The sequence below is a fragment of the Chamaea fasciata genome, unplaced genomic scaffold (genome assembly GCF_029207755.1).
Source record: "Chamaea fasciata isolate MVZ Bird 193981 ecotype frontalis unplaced genomic scaffold, bChaFas1.0.hap1 SCAF_20, whole genome shotgun sequence".
In the NCBI taxonomy this organism is placed as follows: Eukaryota; Metazoa; Chordata; class Aves; order Passeriformes; family Sylviidae; genus Chamaea; species Chamaea fasciata.
In genome coordinates this window covers 8803959-8820902 of record NW_027094105.1, presented here as the reverse complement: position 1 = coordinate 8820902, position 16944 = coordinate 8803959, and the positions used below count along the sequence as shown (strand labels likewise).

Sequence of the window (16944 nt, the reverse complement as noted above, 5' to 3'; positions counted from 1 at the left end):
ACTCCCCCCCCAGCAGCTGGTCCCTTCCCCAAGTCTGCTGTTCAATAAATCAGTGATGGATGGGTCTGTCAGGTGGGCACAGCCCTAAAGAACAGCCCTGAATTCTCTGGAACAGCTCTTGGGATGCTCCCAGGGATAGAGTTTGGCCCTTCGAAATGAGCATTTCAGCCTGAGGAGGGGTCCCTGCAGCCAGGGTGGGCTGGGATATTCCTGCAGCCTGCTGGGGAGCACAACCCCCCTCTGCTCAGGGAGGGACACATGGGGGTTTAGCTCTGCTGCTGCAAATCAAACGAATGACATGGATTTGTGGCCTATCATCTTGACAGCCTCCTTTAAACTGCTTATTTTAAAACAGGATAAACAGAGGATTAATAACCTTGCAGAACACAGAGAGCCTGGTTCCTCCCAGGGAAGCCTCTGTAACATCCCTCCCCAGCAGCTGGGCAAGGATCTCACCCCCCTCCTGCCCTGCACCCTGGAAATTGTGTCCCCAGGAATGAGCTGTGGACACCTCAGCCTGCAAAAAGAATTCAGGATGTGCCCCTGATTCAGTTATAGGAATAAGGTGATGCTGAAAGATGATTTTCCTCTGCACTGCTTGATTTAGGAGGGAAGACGTCTGTGTAGTAAATCTGAATATTTTCTTAATCATCAAAATAAAATCATTTCAAGGCCAACTGATGTTCCCACACAGAGGAACAGTCTGCTCCTCCCACCCCTCATTCAAGTTGGATAGAAATGCTCTTCCAAAACATACTTGCAAGCTAAAGCTGTTGAAAAATCCAGAGATTCCTTCCAATAAACACAAACACACTTGTATTTACAAGTGAGTAACTCCACTGAGCAGCACAGGGGGGGATTTTATCCAAGTCCTCCTGTCACTGAGTCGTTCCGGGGCAGATTTTCCACCCACTGCTGCTGGGCAGCCCCACAGAGCCCACGGGTGAGCAGGGAACACCAGGAAAGTCCCTTTCACACTTCTGCCAGACCTCGCTGACTTGAAAATGCCACATTTGCAGCAAAGCAGCAGCACATCTAATAAATCACATCTGTACGCTGCTTTATTCACAGGCACTGACAGTTTAGGATTGACGACACCCAGGGCAACCTGATGTCAAGCACTCCTAATGAAAACTATCCCATTTTGCTCCAGTAGCAGCAGCTGCCAACAGACATAATCTACTGGCATATGGAGAAGGCCATGCTAATCCCTGCAAGGTCATTAACAAGAGGGTGAAAATTACATGCAAAGCACCAGCTGTGGCATCCCCGCTGCCTCACACTTGCTGTAGCAGGGGCAACGGAGGTGAAAAATGCAGCTCAGTCTCAGCAGGCCAAGAGTCCTGGTAGAGCAGAGCTATTTCCACCCCTTCCTTCCCCGAGGCAGGGGTCAGTGCTGCTGAAATATTTCCTGTGAAGAGGAGCTGGGAGACTTTCAGGTGTCACCAGATTTCACAGTCGGCAGTGGCTCGAGGAGAGATGAAGTCCAGGATGGCTGGAGCTCCCAGGAGAACAAGGGGGTCTCGGCTCACCTTGTCACAGGAGCTGTGTCCCACCTCCCTGACAGCCTGGCGCCGTTGCCCTCAGTGGAACAGATGCAAAGAGCATCTTCACACCCATCTTTCTAAGCAAATCCATGGAGATGTGGTGCCTGGGGAATGGTTTAGTGGTGGATCTTGGGCTTGATGGTCTTAAAGGGCTTTTTTTCCCCCACACAGCGCAGAATTCCCAATGTCTTCTTGGCAGTGAAGAGCAGGATTACACATGGACAAGGGGAAGCAAAGTCTCCAACCTGTCGTTCTTCCAACCCCTGATCCACAAATAAGGCTCCTGTCACTCCAGGCTCACCTCAGGTTTGTAGATTTTAACTTTTACACGCACATGAGCTCTGCTTCTATAATCCCAAACTCACTCCCAAAGAATATCCTGCAAGAGAATTCAGGATCTCAGTTTGTATTTACATTAAATGGCCCAAACGTTTTTATAAGCCATAAATCTAAAAGTCTGTTAAAACCCCTCAGCAATGACTACCTAAAACAAATCTTTTCCAATTTAAATCCCAGCCTGCATACCGATCAATCCCGTAAACCCCCTAATTGTTAACATTACTTTGGGTAATGTTTAAAAACATTAATTTCAAAAAATGTAATAGGAAAAAAGCTCTTTGAATCGGCAAAAAGATAAATGGTCTCCAGCAGCATGACCTTTCCCCATACCACAGTGACATTGAATCATTTTAAAGTTATTTACATTTTCATTCTTCCCTGGAAAAATGTTGACAAGGCTTTCACCGACCGTAATGGATACACAGTAACATCTGTGGGAAGTGTAACTGCATCAAGAGCCCTTCCTCGGTTCCTCCGCACACCAACCAGCTTTAATTAATAGCGGAGAGGTGATTCCAGAGTGAGCTGGCTCATTAGTGGGGCTGGCTGAGCTGTGGGAGGTGCCACAGCTCCCCAAAACCCAAGAGGGGTTTAGCCACCAGTGTCTCCCTGCCTCAGCCCATGTGCCTTCATCTCTGCTCATCTTTTCCAAGATGAATTTGGCTCAGAACCCCCATCAGGCTGCAGGCTGGGCTGTGGCAGCACAAAAATACCTGAGATAAATCTTGGCTTTTCTTTCTGATCTGTAGTGGAACATCCCCCTGGCAGGTCCCGGGGCAGAGGCTGTGTCTTGGTGTGCACACGCTGTCCCCGACACACAGAACACACCAAAAAGTGCTGCTGCAGAGAGCTGTGCCCTCACCAAGCCATTCCCCAAGGGAAGCTAAAATTTGGCACCACCCCTACACTAATTTCCAGCAGGAGCAGGGATAGGCTTAAGAAAAATGAAAGGAACTCTGGTTTTCCCTTCCTCCATCCTCTGCTGAACATTTGGGGCTTTAGAAAGCAGAACATCTGCCCTGGTGGAAGCAGGAGGTGACTCCTGTCCCCACAGACACAGCAAGGCAGGGGTGCTGGGGCCAGTCTCAGCCTTGACTCACGAGCCTTCAACAGCTTTCCTTGATATTCCAACAATATTAAAGCATTCCTGGTATTCCTGATGCCCATTCCAGCTCAGGCATCCCAGCCCTGGCCTTGCAGCCTGCCAGGCACGGCTGTACCAAGGCTCCCCACACGGCAACTCGAGCCCTGCTCGGCTTCTTCTAATATTGATGACAAATAATGTGTCAACCCCCAGAGCCACCACGGGATCGCATTTCAGCAGCGCTGTGCCCAGAGGGGTGACAGGCTCACCTGGGCTCCAGGGTCATGCCAGGGACCAGGACAGGTGCCAGGGCACAGGGACACATCCTGCGGCTGCACATCACGGACAGACTGCAAATGTCTGAGCTGCTAATTCAGTGTTATGGTGACAGCTCCTGCAAACACTGGCACCGAGGGGTGGCTCAGGACTCGCTGCATCCCTGGGCTTGGTCCAAACACTTCAGCTCTCACACAGGACACAGCCCTCATGTTGAAGCGGGACAGAAATATCCCACCTGATCAAAGCACGTCAATTAGTGTTCATCTAAGTTAACGAGATGCTTCAACTAACACAAGGGAATTTATTTCGGAACATAATGTTGGCAAATCTAGTGATAAAGACCTGCACAAATCTGTATTTCAATGGAGCTGGGCTGCAGCCTGGCTCCAGACTGGCTCGGGGTGGTTGTGCTGCCCTGGTGCTGTGGCATCGCAAATATCAGAATCCCACAATTAGCATGCAGCTTATTAATCCCTGCAAATAAATGAGCCTGGTCCTCCAGTCCAGAAAAACACTTGGGGGACCAATTCTTTATTTCTGAGTGTATGATTAGTACAAATTAAAACCAGAATAAGTTTTAATTTTGCCACATCAAGCAGGTTCATCAAAACATCCTTAACCCCTAGAGTCAGATCCTAATAAAGGCATAACAAGGGGAGGTTTCAACTGGAGTGATTAGGATAGTCCAGGAAAATTAATTTTGAAGTTCATGGCAGCCTCCTGTCAGAAACAGGCCACAGTGAGGAGGGAATGCTCAGGAAATGAAAATGAAAAGGCTGTGCTAAGTGCTGCTGGTGGCAAGGAGCAGGCAGGACCTGGCTCTGCTCCTTCTCAAACACTCCCATGAAAGGCTCACGTCCTATGAAGCCAATTCAATGTGATACACTCAACAACTGGAGCCCAATTCCCAAATACAGAGCTCTGCTGCCCAAATCCTCCCTCATTTCCTAAAGGCTCCCCGTGGCTGTGATTTGGGCTGCCCAGAGCCATTGGAGCAGGTGCTGCTGGAGAGGGCCCCGAGGGGCTGAGCATTGACACAAACAGAGCACCGAGGACAACACGGGATGTTCAACTTCACCTTCCGAAAAGCACAGTTCAAACCAATTTCCCTTCAACACTGCTGCCTTCTGCCACCCTGGCTCTGCCCAGCATGCACAGCCTTGCTTTGCGCTATCAAACCCACACGGCACCACCTGGGCTGCGGGACCTTCATCCCATTGCACCCAGGGATGGTTCTGGTGCAGGGATCCCCAGTGCTCAGCCCTTCCTCAGCCCCGAGGAAAACACCAGTCCTGAAAACTCCAGTCCTCATCTTCTGAACACACAGACACAGCTTGGCTTGTGCCTCGGTGTGTCAGGACTCTCCTGTCCCCAGCACAGAAGCCCCCAGAGGTGAGGCAGCAGCAGGCCCAGAGCAGGGTTGCCTCCAGGAACAGGAAAGCAGGAATTCCAGCATCCAGACAATGTTATAACTCCTTTCAAATTATAATTGACATTTGAGAAAACAAAACAGAGCCCAACAAATCCTGGTACAGCTTGCAGCACACCGAAGGAAAAGCAGCCACAACTCCTGCGTGGCCTCAGAAAAGAGAACCAGCAAACAAATTCAGCCTCTCAAACCAGGCTGTGTTAAAGTAAAGGCTCATTATACAGCAAGCTGGGGTCATCTAAGCTTTGAGGTTTTTTGGTTTTATTTGTGGTGGGGTGTTTTTGGTTTTGTTTTTTTTTTTTTTTTCCATTTGGGAAAAGGATCACATCAACATGTGATGGGAGCCAACCTCCTTATCTGTTTCACGTACAGTTCACACAAATGCCAGGGCAAATCCTAGGGAAACGCCAAGTACCACATCCTGAGATGAAATCAACCCCACACCCCATGATTTTGCAACCATCTCTCCCAAACAGAACCAACACAACTGACCTTCAGTCCAGAGGGAAGGCTCAATCCTAGATCCTACACGGTCAGCAGAGAGTGACCCCATGATGGTTGAGGCAAATTAGGAAACAGCAAGGACACAACCCCAGCTAAGGGGAGCCAGGAGCCATTAAATAATTCCCCTCTGGAGAGGGGAATTCTCCACCTGTGGAGCCTGGGTGGACCTTGGTGAGGCCCATCCCTTTTTCCAGGCAGATTTGAGGAAATCAACTGTTCCAAGTGGAAGTCAGCCTTCCACCCCAAACCCTGCCAGGCCTGTGTGGGTGCCTGTGGGAGGGAAGCCCTGTCCCTGCACTTCCTTTCCCTCCTGTGCTTTGCACTTCTGTTCCCTGCCCTGATTTACCCCAGCACGGGTGAGGGGAGCCTGTCCCTGCTGTTAATGAGTATTCCAATGGGCTGCTTCTATGGATTGAGAGCAACATCCTCCCTCGGCAAAAAACAGAAGTGATTCCTGAATTAATTTAGATTTCCCGCTGCCTTGTTAGACCAGCTGGATATGGCACGCTTCATCTTCCCTGCAAACAGTGCCGCCGTCCCTGGGGGACACTCAGCACTTTATAAACCTGTCAAGCCCTTAAAGCCGGTGACCGTGAGGCTTCACAACAAAACGTGGGGAGGTTTATGGCCACACACACACACACACAGCAGCCAGCCCCAGAGAGGAGCTCCAGCACGGATGGGTTGGGAACTCAGGGGATGTTGTTTTGTGATGTGCTTTCATTTAAAAGCGAGCAAGCAAGCAAAAAAAAAAAAAAAAAAAGGAAAAAAAAAAGGCGCTGCATGATTTATTTTAAAGCATCCAAGCTGCTGCAGCCTGCGGTGCTTTGACAGCGTGTGTATATACATGGGAAATGGGAGATTGTCTCCAAAGTCATTTGCATTCATTCCCTTCTCCCCCCTCCTCCATGCAGGGAGTGTTTTTAAAAGGCCTCATCCTGCAAACGGCTGAATACCCACAACTTGTGCAGAAATCTGACTTTGGGGTGCAGAGCACCTGATTGAGCTGTTTTGTATTTAGGAAACATATTGTTCTGCCACCTCCCCCCCCTCCAGTTCTGATTTAGTTCTCTACTCTTCTTAGACAAGCTTCACAAAATATTTTTTTTTACACTAACAACATTTTTCCAGCACCTCTGTGACCTGCTCAGGCTGAGCACTCCCTGAGCAGAGCTGGGCAGGCGATCCCCGGGGACGTTCCCTCTGTCCGGAGCTGTGCCCATCCCTGGAGCACAGGGGATTTGGGCTCTGTCCCTGGAATTGTGCTCAGCTGCAGGACGCTGGCTGACCCCCAGCTGGAGGGGCTGCCAGCTCCCGGCCACTCCTCTGTCCCTCGCTGTCCCCACCCGGCCGTTTGCTCGGCCTGACAAGTCGGCATCTGATGGAGCCGCTGCCGTTTGGGTCCCCGAGGGATTATAAGATGACTGCAGCAGGTCCCAGCTATTCTCTGCAGCCCAGCGTGTTGTTGCTTCATTAAACGCCAAATTGTTACATTAATTCTAACTGCCCTGTAGAGATGTAGCTGTCAGGAATGATTTACTCGCCTCCAGCTGACTCGGAGCCTTTTTCCAGGCTCTGCCGAGGCGCTGGAAGAGGCCAGGGCCGGGTGGGAGTGGGATGCAGGGCTTGTGTCCAGCCAGGTACCGGCTCTGCCCTCCCTGGAGAGACAGGGACACTCTTCAGACCTCAGTGGAGAAGAACCAGGGTGCTAAAAAACCTGTGGGATTTGCTTTTGCTGAACCGTGGGTGGCTGGTGAGACAAGATTCCTGGTAACAGGCAGCGCCTTTGCTGGAATATTCACTGAGACCAGATCTCTGGGACTCTGCCTCATCCTACCCAGCAGCTCTGCCTGTGCTGCAGGTGGAGGATCCGGAGGTTTTGCTGCCTTGCTCCCGAGGATTGTGATTTGGGCAGGGGGAGGTGAGGTGGGACATGAGGGCAGCGGGAACACCTTTTCTCAGATGCTTGGATACATCTGGGAGAAGCCACCAGAGGGGACCTGAGGGTGAGCTGGCCATGTCCACCTTCCCTGCTCCCTGTGGATGAGGGGTTTCACCTGGCCCACACCCCCAAAAGGGGCACTGAGGTCCCCAAGCTCTGTGCCCAAGCTCTTGGCCCCCTTCTGTCACCTCCTCCCCTGGATCAGACTGGATAGAAGAGGATGTGTCTGTCCCCTGGGCATGAGGGATTTGGTTTCACTGGCCTCACACGGGAAATCCAAATAAGAAAAAAATAAGCTGCTTCTACTATTTGACACAAAATCTAAACATTTCTGTAGAGAACACAAGTTTAGGCACAAAGGTGAACACGCTGTTGGGGGTTAAAAAAAATAAATTAATACAGTAGATTTTCCTCGTTGAGAAGACAAAACATTTCCTGCCTCCCATGTCATGCCCTGATGGAAATCAGTGGAGGTTGTAAAGCCACCTGCAAATTGAGCAGTGCAAACCTCCTCTTCCTAACTCTGCCCGGGTTTTACAAGCTGTCACTCAGTTGGACAGTGTTAGTTTTATTTGCCTCTTTCAAATTGGTTTTCTTTTTAAGGGGAAGAAAGCATTTATATTAATGGAATCCTTGAGCCTCGGCCCTGAAAGGAGAGGCTGAAATGCAATCCCTGAATTTGAGCCCAGGACACTCAGGGAGCTCTTCTCCCTGTTCGGAGCAGCACAAACGCCCGGCAACTTCCAGCCTCGTTCTGCTTTTCTGGGCAAAGCACAAAGGCAGGGAGGGAGATTTGCATTTCTTCCTTTCTTAAATTCAGCTATCCCCTGGGAATCCCCTGGGGGAGAGGAACAACGGCGCCCGTTATTTACTGGGAGGGAAACGATGAGAAAAATATCTATAAAACACAGGTTCAATTACTACAGTCATCTGACTGGTTTTATAGCAACAGACTTATCCTAAAACCAACTGCATTTCTGTCTTTCTGTTGTTATTTCTTAATTTTTAGGAAGTAAGAGTATTTCAAAGTATTTTTTTCAGCCTTTTATATGAAAATATTATGAATATTTGAACTGCCAAAATATTTTGATGCAGAACACCTGCCCAGATTTGGTGAGGATGTTTCTAGACACAGAATTCTTGAAAAAACAAACTTCTTTTCTCTTTCGGTGAAGTTCTGCAATCTGCTTGTTTGAAATCCCACAGTTTTCTATTTACTCCAGAAATTTCCTTAAGAAATGTCCTTGTGATGGAACCACAGGCTGGCAGCAACAGTTGTCTCTTTATTATTCACTTCTGGAGAAGGAAGGAGAAGCTGCCGAGCCCAGCTCTGGACTCAGGAGCTCAGAACTGCAGGAGGCAAATTTTTGCCTGGGGTTTCTCCAGTGCCTGCCATGGCTCTCAGAATGGATCTCCCGGAGAGAAAAAAAGAGTGAGTTTCTCTGTTGAGTGAGCAATTCTTCCCTGAAGCAGTGACCGTGGACCAGCTCTGCTAAGGGCAGGCTCCTTGTTCTCCCTGGGGTGCCAGGAAGGAAAGGAAGGAGGGGGCGATGAGTGTGGTGGGCAGCACAGCCCTCAAACTCCCCAGCAGCGGCCACGTGTCCCTTAGAAAAGGCGAGGGATAAAAGCCGGGATGTTCCAGGTGATTCCCCCGGGGCACGGGGGCTGTGCCGGGCGCTGGCAGCCCGCAGGTACCGGGGCATCGCCCCCGGGCTGTGCTGCTGCACTCGTGTGCACATGGAAGAAGATCTCGGTGCAAATATTCCCTGAGTGCCCGGAGGAGTGAGGAGTGAGGAGCCCACCTCTGTTAAAAAGGGTCTGTCCTCAGATCCCCGATGCAGAGAGCTCAGCACAGCCCTGCACTGTGCTGCCAGCAGTGTGACCACGGGCACGTGGGTGTGTGTGTGTGTTTAGCTGGGTATGGATTTGTGTGTAAATATATATTTATATATACATGCATATGATGGGTCAGACTGACTCCCTTAGGAATTTTTTCCCCTTTCTTCCTGATGCCTCTTTGAAATATTTCCATATCTGTGATTCGCGTTCACAACTTTCTGCAGACAGACAACATCAGACTCTATTTCCTGTTGCTGTGTCAGCCACCACCTTTGCCACAAATGCTGAAAAATAACAATGTCCCATCAAAAATATAATCAAAGTCAGAGCAATCCTGTTCAGATCTCCCAAGGACTGCCAGCCTCCCATGTCCTTTTTTTTTTTTTTTTTTTCTGTTCCAAAGCATTTCCACATCAGTGGATTTGCTCCTCTTTTGCAAGGGAATATTTCAACACTTTGCTCAATCATGGCATCAAGTTTTAAGAGCTTTTAGTTTCAGGGTTTTTTATTTACTGGTATTGTCGTGAATTTAGCAAAAGACTATTTAAAGTTTAGCTGACAAATTTATTTGTAATCTTGAAGTATTTGATCATCAGAGAGAAAGCGAGAGTATAAATAAAAGACACTGGACATCCACATAATCTACAGTTAATTCCATAATTTTTACAGATAACAATATACACATTGTCTTGCCTTTCCTCACAATCAGCTTGCACGATATCCATGGAAATACACAAATGCCTGGAGCAGAGACGTGTCCCCGGGGAAGGGGGTGCTCACTCCAGCAGTGCCTGGGGAAGGGCTCGTCGTAAACCAGCCCAAAGCCCCGAGAAGGTTTTTGGCAACAAGACATCAGGGTGATTTTTTAGACACTTTGCAGTAAAACTGATGCAAAGAAATTTGAAGGAAAAGCATAAGATCCACAACCCAGATCCTCCACCAGTGTCCCTGGGTCAAGAAAATTCACCTCTTGACCTCGTGATAAACGTGGAATTACTTGGTAATAAATACATCTATTCACGGTTTAATGCTTATATGGAAGAGTCAACCTAGCAATCTACAAATTAAAAAGGGGAGAAGCAGAATTAACGTATGATTTTCATTTTACAAAGGAAAAGGGCTGTTGATAAATGATTGGCATATTAAAGAGCATTTCATTTTAGAAAAGTTAATGTAAATTCGAAGTAGAAACAAAACATACTGCATTGGTGCGCTTTTAAAAAAAATCTGTTGGAAGAACAGAGAAGTTTCCTACCATGGATTTCTGAAGTGATTCACTATGAACAGTTCTCCTATAGAAATATAGACATTGTCACACCTTTCACCGTGGATGAGGATTTTATTTTCCCTTAGAAATGTTTCGGTGTGGGTGGATGACGGAGCAAGTCCTTGCTTTGGAGAATGCACCGACAACGAAACGCGAAATACCTCATACCAAATGTGTAAAGCACAAGTCTTGGTGTTTGGTAAAGACACGAGAATCAGTTTGGTTTGGACGCTCCGGGTGCCAATGGTTGCAGTGCCAGGGCTTTGTCCACCATCCTCTGCACAGGTCATCTCTGGGATCCCCTCTGCTCCCTCCGTGTCGTCACGTTCCTGCCCTGCTCGGCACTCACGGCTCGTCCCTCCGTCCTTTCCAAGAGCAGGTGACATTTAACAGCACCGAGTCCTTTCCCTTCCCGCTGCCTGGGGCTGGCCCCTGTATCAAAACTGAGCGTGGTCGACCTCATCCAGCCAGGAGGCCGGGCTGGCCGGGAAATCCGGGTACCCGCCGCTGCTGCCGGTGGAGAGGTCGGAGCTTGGTCCATTCCCCGCCAGGACCCTCATGGACTGGGGCACCCCTTGTCCGCTCTGTCCCATGATGGCCAAGCCATTGTCTGGGTAAACCAAGCTGGAGATTAAGGGCTGGTGGCCTGGCAGTGCCTGCAGGGCCGCCGGGGACTGGGGGATGCCGTAGGGGCTGTTGGAGCGCAGGTCGTGGTACTGGTCCTGAGCCGGGATCCCGCTGTGATCCAGGGAGAAGCTCCCGTTGGTCCCGGCCTGCCGCCCCAGGGCGGGGGAGGCTTCGTTGAGATTGCTGTAAATCCCATTGGAATGGCTCATTTCGGACATGGAGGGCTCATCTGAAAGGGAAAAGGACTGGTTTTACTGGTGGAGCAATGGTCAGTGGTTTTAGTGGAAGAGCAGCAGTCACCCAGGAACTCCTGCAAGCTGTGGGTATAAATAGATTAAAAGGATGGGAGCTGAGCAGCCACGCTCTTCCACTTGTAATTCCTTATTATTCCCATCCTTGCTGAGAGATCTTCGTAGGCAGCCATGGGATTATTATTTTTTTTCTAACTACAAACATCTAATACATCTTGGATTTTAAAGATAGGCATGAAAAGTACATATTAAAATATAAGACTGTGATTTAAAAATAATTCTTTAAAGGGGAAGTGAATTCAATGTCTTTCCACCTTTTGTTTCTATTTGGTTTTGAGGTTTATTTTGAATTTTGATATCACTTCTAGGAGCTGCCTGAAACAATGCAAGATAAATTCCCCATTGCTCAGGAAAAAGAGATATTAAATTCAGATATTTGTCTGCTCAGGAACAGGCTAGTGAAATCACAGGAACACGGAATGTATCTGTATGGCTTAAAAACACTCCTGAAAAATAAGCAATCTTTTTTAAGTTCCCAGCAAAAATTGTTTGTATTCGTTAGGGGCTTTATGGACAGTGAGAGCTGCTCTGTTGCCTGGGATACAAACCTGTTTGTGGCATCGAGTTCCCAATAACTGTTCCACATTTTTTAGTTATTATTTATAGACCATTCATATTTAATGAGCTGATACACAGTGTGTATAAACAGACTCGAAAATGAAATAGTTTTTAGGAGCACGGGAGAGGAGCTGAGATGAAAAAGTGTGTGTTTATAAATTAACAGTCTGGGTAAATATACACAGAGGTTTGCATTTCGGTTTCTCTCCCTTTCCTAAAAAATGATATAAAATTTGGGCTGGAGAGCTGGGCTGGAGTTGGGATTGTGTAGAACATGTCCCTGCAAATGCCATCCGGCGCAGGGCCCTGTCCCTGCGGGTCTGGAGAGTGCTGGGTGAGGACCAGAGCCGCTGTTGGTCTGTCCCGGGTCTGTCACAGAATTGTCGGCTCCAAAAAGGGGACACTCTGCCGCCTAACACGCAACAATTCCCTTTTTGCAGCACAGGAACGACTCCCACAAGACTGAGGAGTCCTAGTGAGCAACTGCACAAATAAAACCATCCCTAAATAAGACTAAAAGTAATAAAATAAAATATAAAACCACACTCGTCTTCCCATAGAAACATTCAATGCTTCTGGGCTTCCCGGTTTTTGTATTTCCAAGAATCCCTTGAAAAGGCCGTGTCTGAGCAGCGGCTCTGACACTGCAGCGCCTGCCCGGGGAGTTCTCCCTGCTCTTCCCGCAGAGTTTGGACCCTGCCGGAGGGAGAGCGGAGCTCCCCCCGCCGTTCCCCGGCCCCGGCTGCCCCTGGCTGCCGCGGCTCCGGTTCTCCCGGCCAGACCCGGGCAGCCGGGGCGGCCCCGCCGTGAATCCCGCCGCTCTGCCCTCCTCCCGCCTCGGCCGCTCGGTTTCACCCGCTGTTTTATTGCTGAAAATTCTGACCGCGGCACCCGGGGGGGTGAAAGCAGCCGGGGCACGGCAGCGGCTTTGCGGGGACCGACCTGTGAAGGAGACCTCGGCGTCGCTGTCGGGCCCCTCCTCCTGGATGCTGTCCTTGTCGGACTTGGATGTCCCCCGGGATCGCTTCATGTTCCTGAAGTACTGCCCCCACCGCTGCCTCCCCGCGTCCTTCTTCAGCCTTTTCTCCTTGGCCCTGCGGTTCTGGAACCAGACCTGCGAGCAGGGCACGCCGGGGAGCTCGGTGCCTGCGGGGCCGGGCCCTGCCCGCCGCCCCCCGCCCCGGTCCCCGCTCTCACCTGCACCACCCGCATGTCCAGCCCCGTCTCCGATGAAAGCTGCTCCCGGACGTGCCTCGCCGGTTTGGGCGAGTTGTTATAAGCGTTTTTGAGAGTCTCCAGCTGCTTGGCCGTGATGGTGGTGCGGGGCCTCTTGGCCGTAGACTCAGCCTCTGCCGACACGGGCCGAGTTAGGGGTGAAGTTCCCCGGGGGTCCCGACCCTCCCCGGGCTCTCCCGGCGCCCTCCCGGTGTGTGAGCCCGTCCCGGAGGGCTGGAGCGCCCCGGGCCGCCTCCCTGCTGCCCTCGGGGGTGGAAGGAACAGGGTAAGGGGTACCTCTCTGCTTGGCCGTCTCGTAGTCCGCCTTGCAGACCAGCCTGCTGTCCTCCATGAGGTAGAACTCGTCGCCGGTGGCCAGCTGCCGCTTGCAGACGATGCAGGCGAAGCAGTGCAGGTGGTAAACGAAGTCCTGGGCCCGGCGCACCACCTGGGTCGGGGGGATGCCCTGCTGGCAGGCGGCACACTTCGTCCCGAAGCGCCTGAGCAGGGGGGGGACAAGCGGCGGCCGCTGAGCCGGGGGAGGCCGGGCTCGGTCCCGCCGCTGTCCGCGGTGCTGCCCCCGGTGCCGCTGTCCCGGTGCTGAGCCCCGAACGCGCCCGCGCTGTGACACCCACCCGCCCCCCGTCCCTTCCCGCGCCGTCCCCACGCACTTGAAGAAATCTTCCTTGCAGTAGACGCCGTCCCCGCGGCTGAAGCACTTCTCGGCCAGCTGCGTCTGGCAGTCGGAGCATTTCAGGCACTTGCTGTGCCAGTGCCGGTCCAGGACTTTGAGGATGAACCTGTCCACGATGTGCTGGTTGCAGCCGGCGCACAGCGGGATCTCTGCGGGGAGGGAGTCCCCGTCAGCCCCGGTGGCTCCTCCGCCTCCCCGACCGGCCCGGTCCGGGGGTGGCTCGAGGAACAGCACGAAAAAAAACCATTATTCGTTCAAATTCGTTGTCGCGGCGCCGCGGAGAGCAGCGAAGCCCCGGGCCGAGCACACTCCGGGAGAAAATGCCCGGGAAAACAGGGATAAATAAGAAGGGAAGTGATGGAAACGGAATTAACCCCCCGAGAGAGCCGCCGGCAAAGCTGTAATTATCCCAGGCTCTTTTTCATTTTCCTAAACTTCCAAAATTAACCTGCGAACAACGGCGGGGTAGCCCGAACGGGGTGGGGAAAGAAGCTATCAAAAATTACTAGAATTGCACTGAAAATAAAAACGCGGCACTCTTTCCCCGTCCCCCTCTAGACACCGACAGAGATTGTACAGAAAATGATAAGGACACGGTTATGGTGAAATAGAGATATAAAAATAAACAGATATGGCAGATAGGGAACGAAATGTACAGATATATTGACATAAATATATGGATTTGAGTATATAGATAGAGATAAGTGGGTGAAAACATGGATGTGAGGTACATAAATACAGATCTATCGGTACAAATAGAGGCGGAGAGATGTGTGACACGGCCGTACAGATACAGATGGATACATGAGAGTATTTCTATGTAAAGATGATTATATGTAGAGATACGGAGCTGGACCGCCGTGCCCAGGGGTAAGAGGTGGAGGTGATAATCGTTATCCTTAACAATTCACCGCGTCCAAACAAACAACCCCAACAGCGGCAGCGCTGAAGGCAGCGGCCCCGGCCAGGCTCCGGCACGGGCAGCGGGCACGGTAACACGGCACAGCCCCGGAATGTCCCGGTCCAGCCCGGTCCGCGGCTCTTACGCTGCATGGCGATCCGCGGGCCGCGGCAGCTCCGCTCGCTCAGGCGGGCCGCGGGCTCTGGAGCATCTTCCGCGGGGCGCGGGCGCAGCCGGGCCGGGTGCGGAACCGCCGCTCTCCCCCCGCCGGACCCCCCCCAAATCACGGCGGCTGCTGTCCCCCCGCTCCCACCGCTGCCACCCCCGCGGCGCCGGGGATTGAATTCGCTAAAGCGGGTTATTTTTAGACGCCGGCCCTCGCCGCCGGTGCCGGTCTGAAGCGCCGGGCAGGGCATCGCGGCGCTCTGTATTTAATCCCCCCGCCCCCGGGGCCGGCGGCACATCCCCTCCCGCCGCCCCTTCCCGGCTGCGCTCGGCGGGAGGGACCGGGGCGCCCAGAATCGAACCCCGACGGGGCCGGCGGCGGGCGGGGGTCGCTCCGGGGGAGGCAGCTCCGGCCGCTGCCCCGAGCTCGTTGTGAGCCGCAAACCGGGGTTTTCTCCAGCCCGGGCAAAGCACCCCAAGGTTCGGCTCCCCCCCGGCGGCGTGAATCCCCCGGGACCGGCCCTCGGCCACGGTAAGCCTCGCCGAGCCCTTCCCGCTGCCTCCCGGGCCCCGACGGAGCCCAGGACCGCGGGGCCGTGAACGAGGGTCGTGTCCTGCGGGAAAAACGGTGTTTGCGCGTCCTTCGTTCTACCGAGGGCTCGATTTCGGCGGTGTCGCCTCCGCCCCTGGAGAGCCCAAGCAGCTCCCCGCTGCCCGGTCAAACACGCGGCTGCCGCGGGGAGCCCACGGGGACAGCCACGGAAAGGCGAACCGGGGCACGACCGGGGGCACCGGCCCGTTCACGGCGGCTGCGGGGCCGCTCGGCCGGTCCCGCTCGCGGTGACGCCCCTGTCCCCGCACACCGGCGGGGCCTCCGCCCCGCTTCGTCGTTGATTTATTTTTTTTTTTTAAGCCCCATCGACCGCTTTCGATGTTTGGGAGAACCAGGACTGCCCCGCTCCGGGACCGGACCCGCTGCCCCGAACCCGGCTCGGCCTCCCCCGTTGAGCCCCGGAGACCCGGCCACGCCGGGAGAGCCCAGCTCGGTTCTCCCCGCCCCGACAGGGCTGGTCCCGTTCGTTCAACGGGGCAAGAGGATGTTTAAGAGAAGAATTAACGGAGTTTTCCCAAAGTGGGGGAAAAGCCGCGTGGGAGCCGGGCAGGGGGGCGCGGGTGGTCCCCGCAGTCGGAGGGAACCGTCGGGCGGTGGGAAGTCCCCGTTTCGTCCCTGCCCTCGTTGAGCGGGGAGCGCCGGGACCCCGGGCCAGGAGCGGCTTTTCCCCGGGATCCACGGGCACCGGGAGCAGCCGCGGGGCCGGCAGCGAACGGGGGGCAGCCAGGGGGGCTCTGATACCGGGGACGAGGCACGAGAGAGCGAGAGAGAGCGCGGGGCGGGCGGGACGGACCGGGACGGAGCCCCCGGTGCCGTCGGGCCGCCCTTCCCCGCAGCCAGCCCCGACCGCGGCCCCGACGGTGCCCCGGGAAGGCGGAACCGGCACAGACGGAGCGCGGCCGGGCCAGGAGCTCCCGGAGCAGCCGCCGGCGCTTCCGCGGGGGGACGCGGAGATCCGCGCGCCTTTCCCCCTCACCTGGGCTCCGCGGGAATGGGCAGAGCTCCGCTGCCTTCTCCGAACCGGCTCGGACCCGCTCCAGCAGCATCGCGGCCTCCGTGGGCGCCGTCCGAAGTGCGCGGGTGGCTGCGGAGGAGTGGCGGAGCGGCGCGGAGGGGCGCGCAGGGAGCGGCGCGGGGCTGGGCGGAGCGGGGGGGCGCGGGGGGCGGGCCGGGGGCGGCACCGGGCCGCAGCTGGGCCGCGGTTCACCGCCGGCCTCTTTAGCATCACAAAAGCGGCCGAGGGAGCGCCGGCCCCGCCGTCCCACGCGTGGCCGCGCCCGACGCGTGGGCTCGGGCTGCAGCGGCCGCTCTGGGGCAAAAAGCGGCCCCGGGGTCCCCGCGAACCCCCCGGAGGCCGCACGGAGGGGGTCGGGGGAGCCGCCGTCGGGGGGAGCCTCCCCCCGGGTCCGGCTGCCCGCCGGCCGTCCCTGCTCCCAGATTTCGTTTGTCCCCGCGGTGCGGAGCTCCCCCGACGCCGCCCGTGGGCAGCGGGGAGGTTCTTTTCCTGGCCGCTAATTAATTAACGAACGCGGAGAGGTAGCGGGCGTGTGACCCGCGGGCAGCGGCGTGCGGCGGCTGCAGGAGGTTAATTGCTCTAATTGAAGACGGGGCTGACACGGAGAGAATGTGT

General features: G+C 54.0%; 1 protein-coding gene across 1 annotated transcript; it reads right to left on the bottom strand.

The window, feature by feature from the left end:
- Positions 1-9562: 9562 nt before the first annotated feature.
- On the bottom strand, positions 9563-16366 carry LHX3 (LIM homeobox 3). The gene is made up of 6 exons (XM_066201164.1): positions 16291-16366; positions 13613-13784; positions 13239-13441; positions 12924-13075; positions 12669-12840; positions 9563-11086 (listed from the first exon to the last, which is right to left on the bottom strand). The coding sequence occupies exons 1-6, from the start codon at positions 16358-16360 to the stop codon at positions 10668-10670; spliced, it is 1188 nt and encodes a 395-aa protein (XP_066057261.1). The 5' UTR covers positions 16361-16366; the 3' UTR covers positions 9563-10667.
- Positions 16367-16944: the final 578 nt, after the last annotated feature.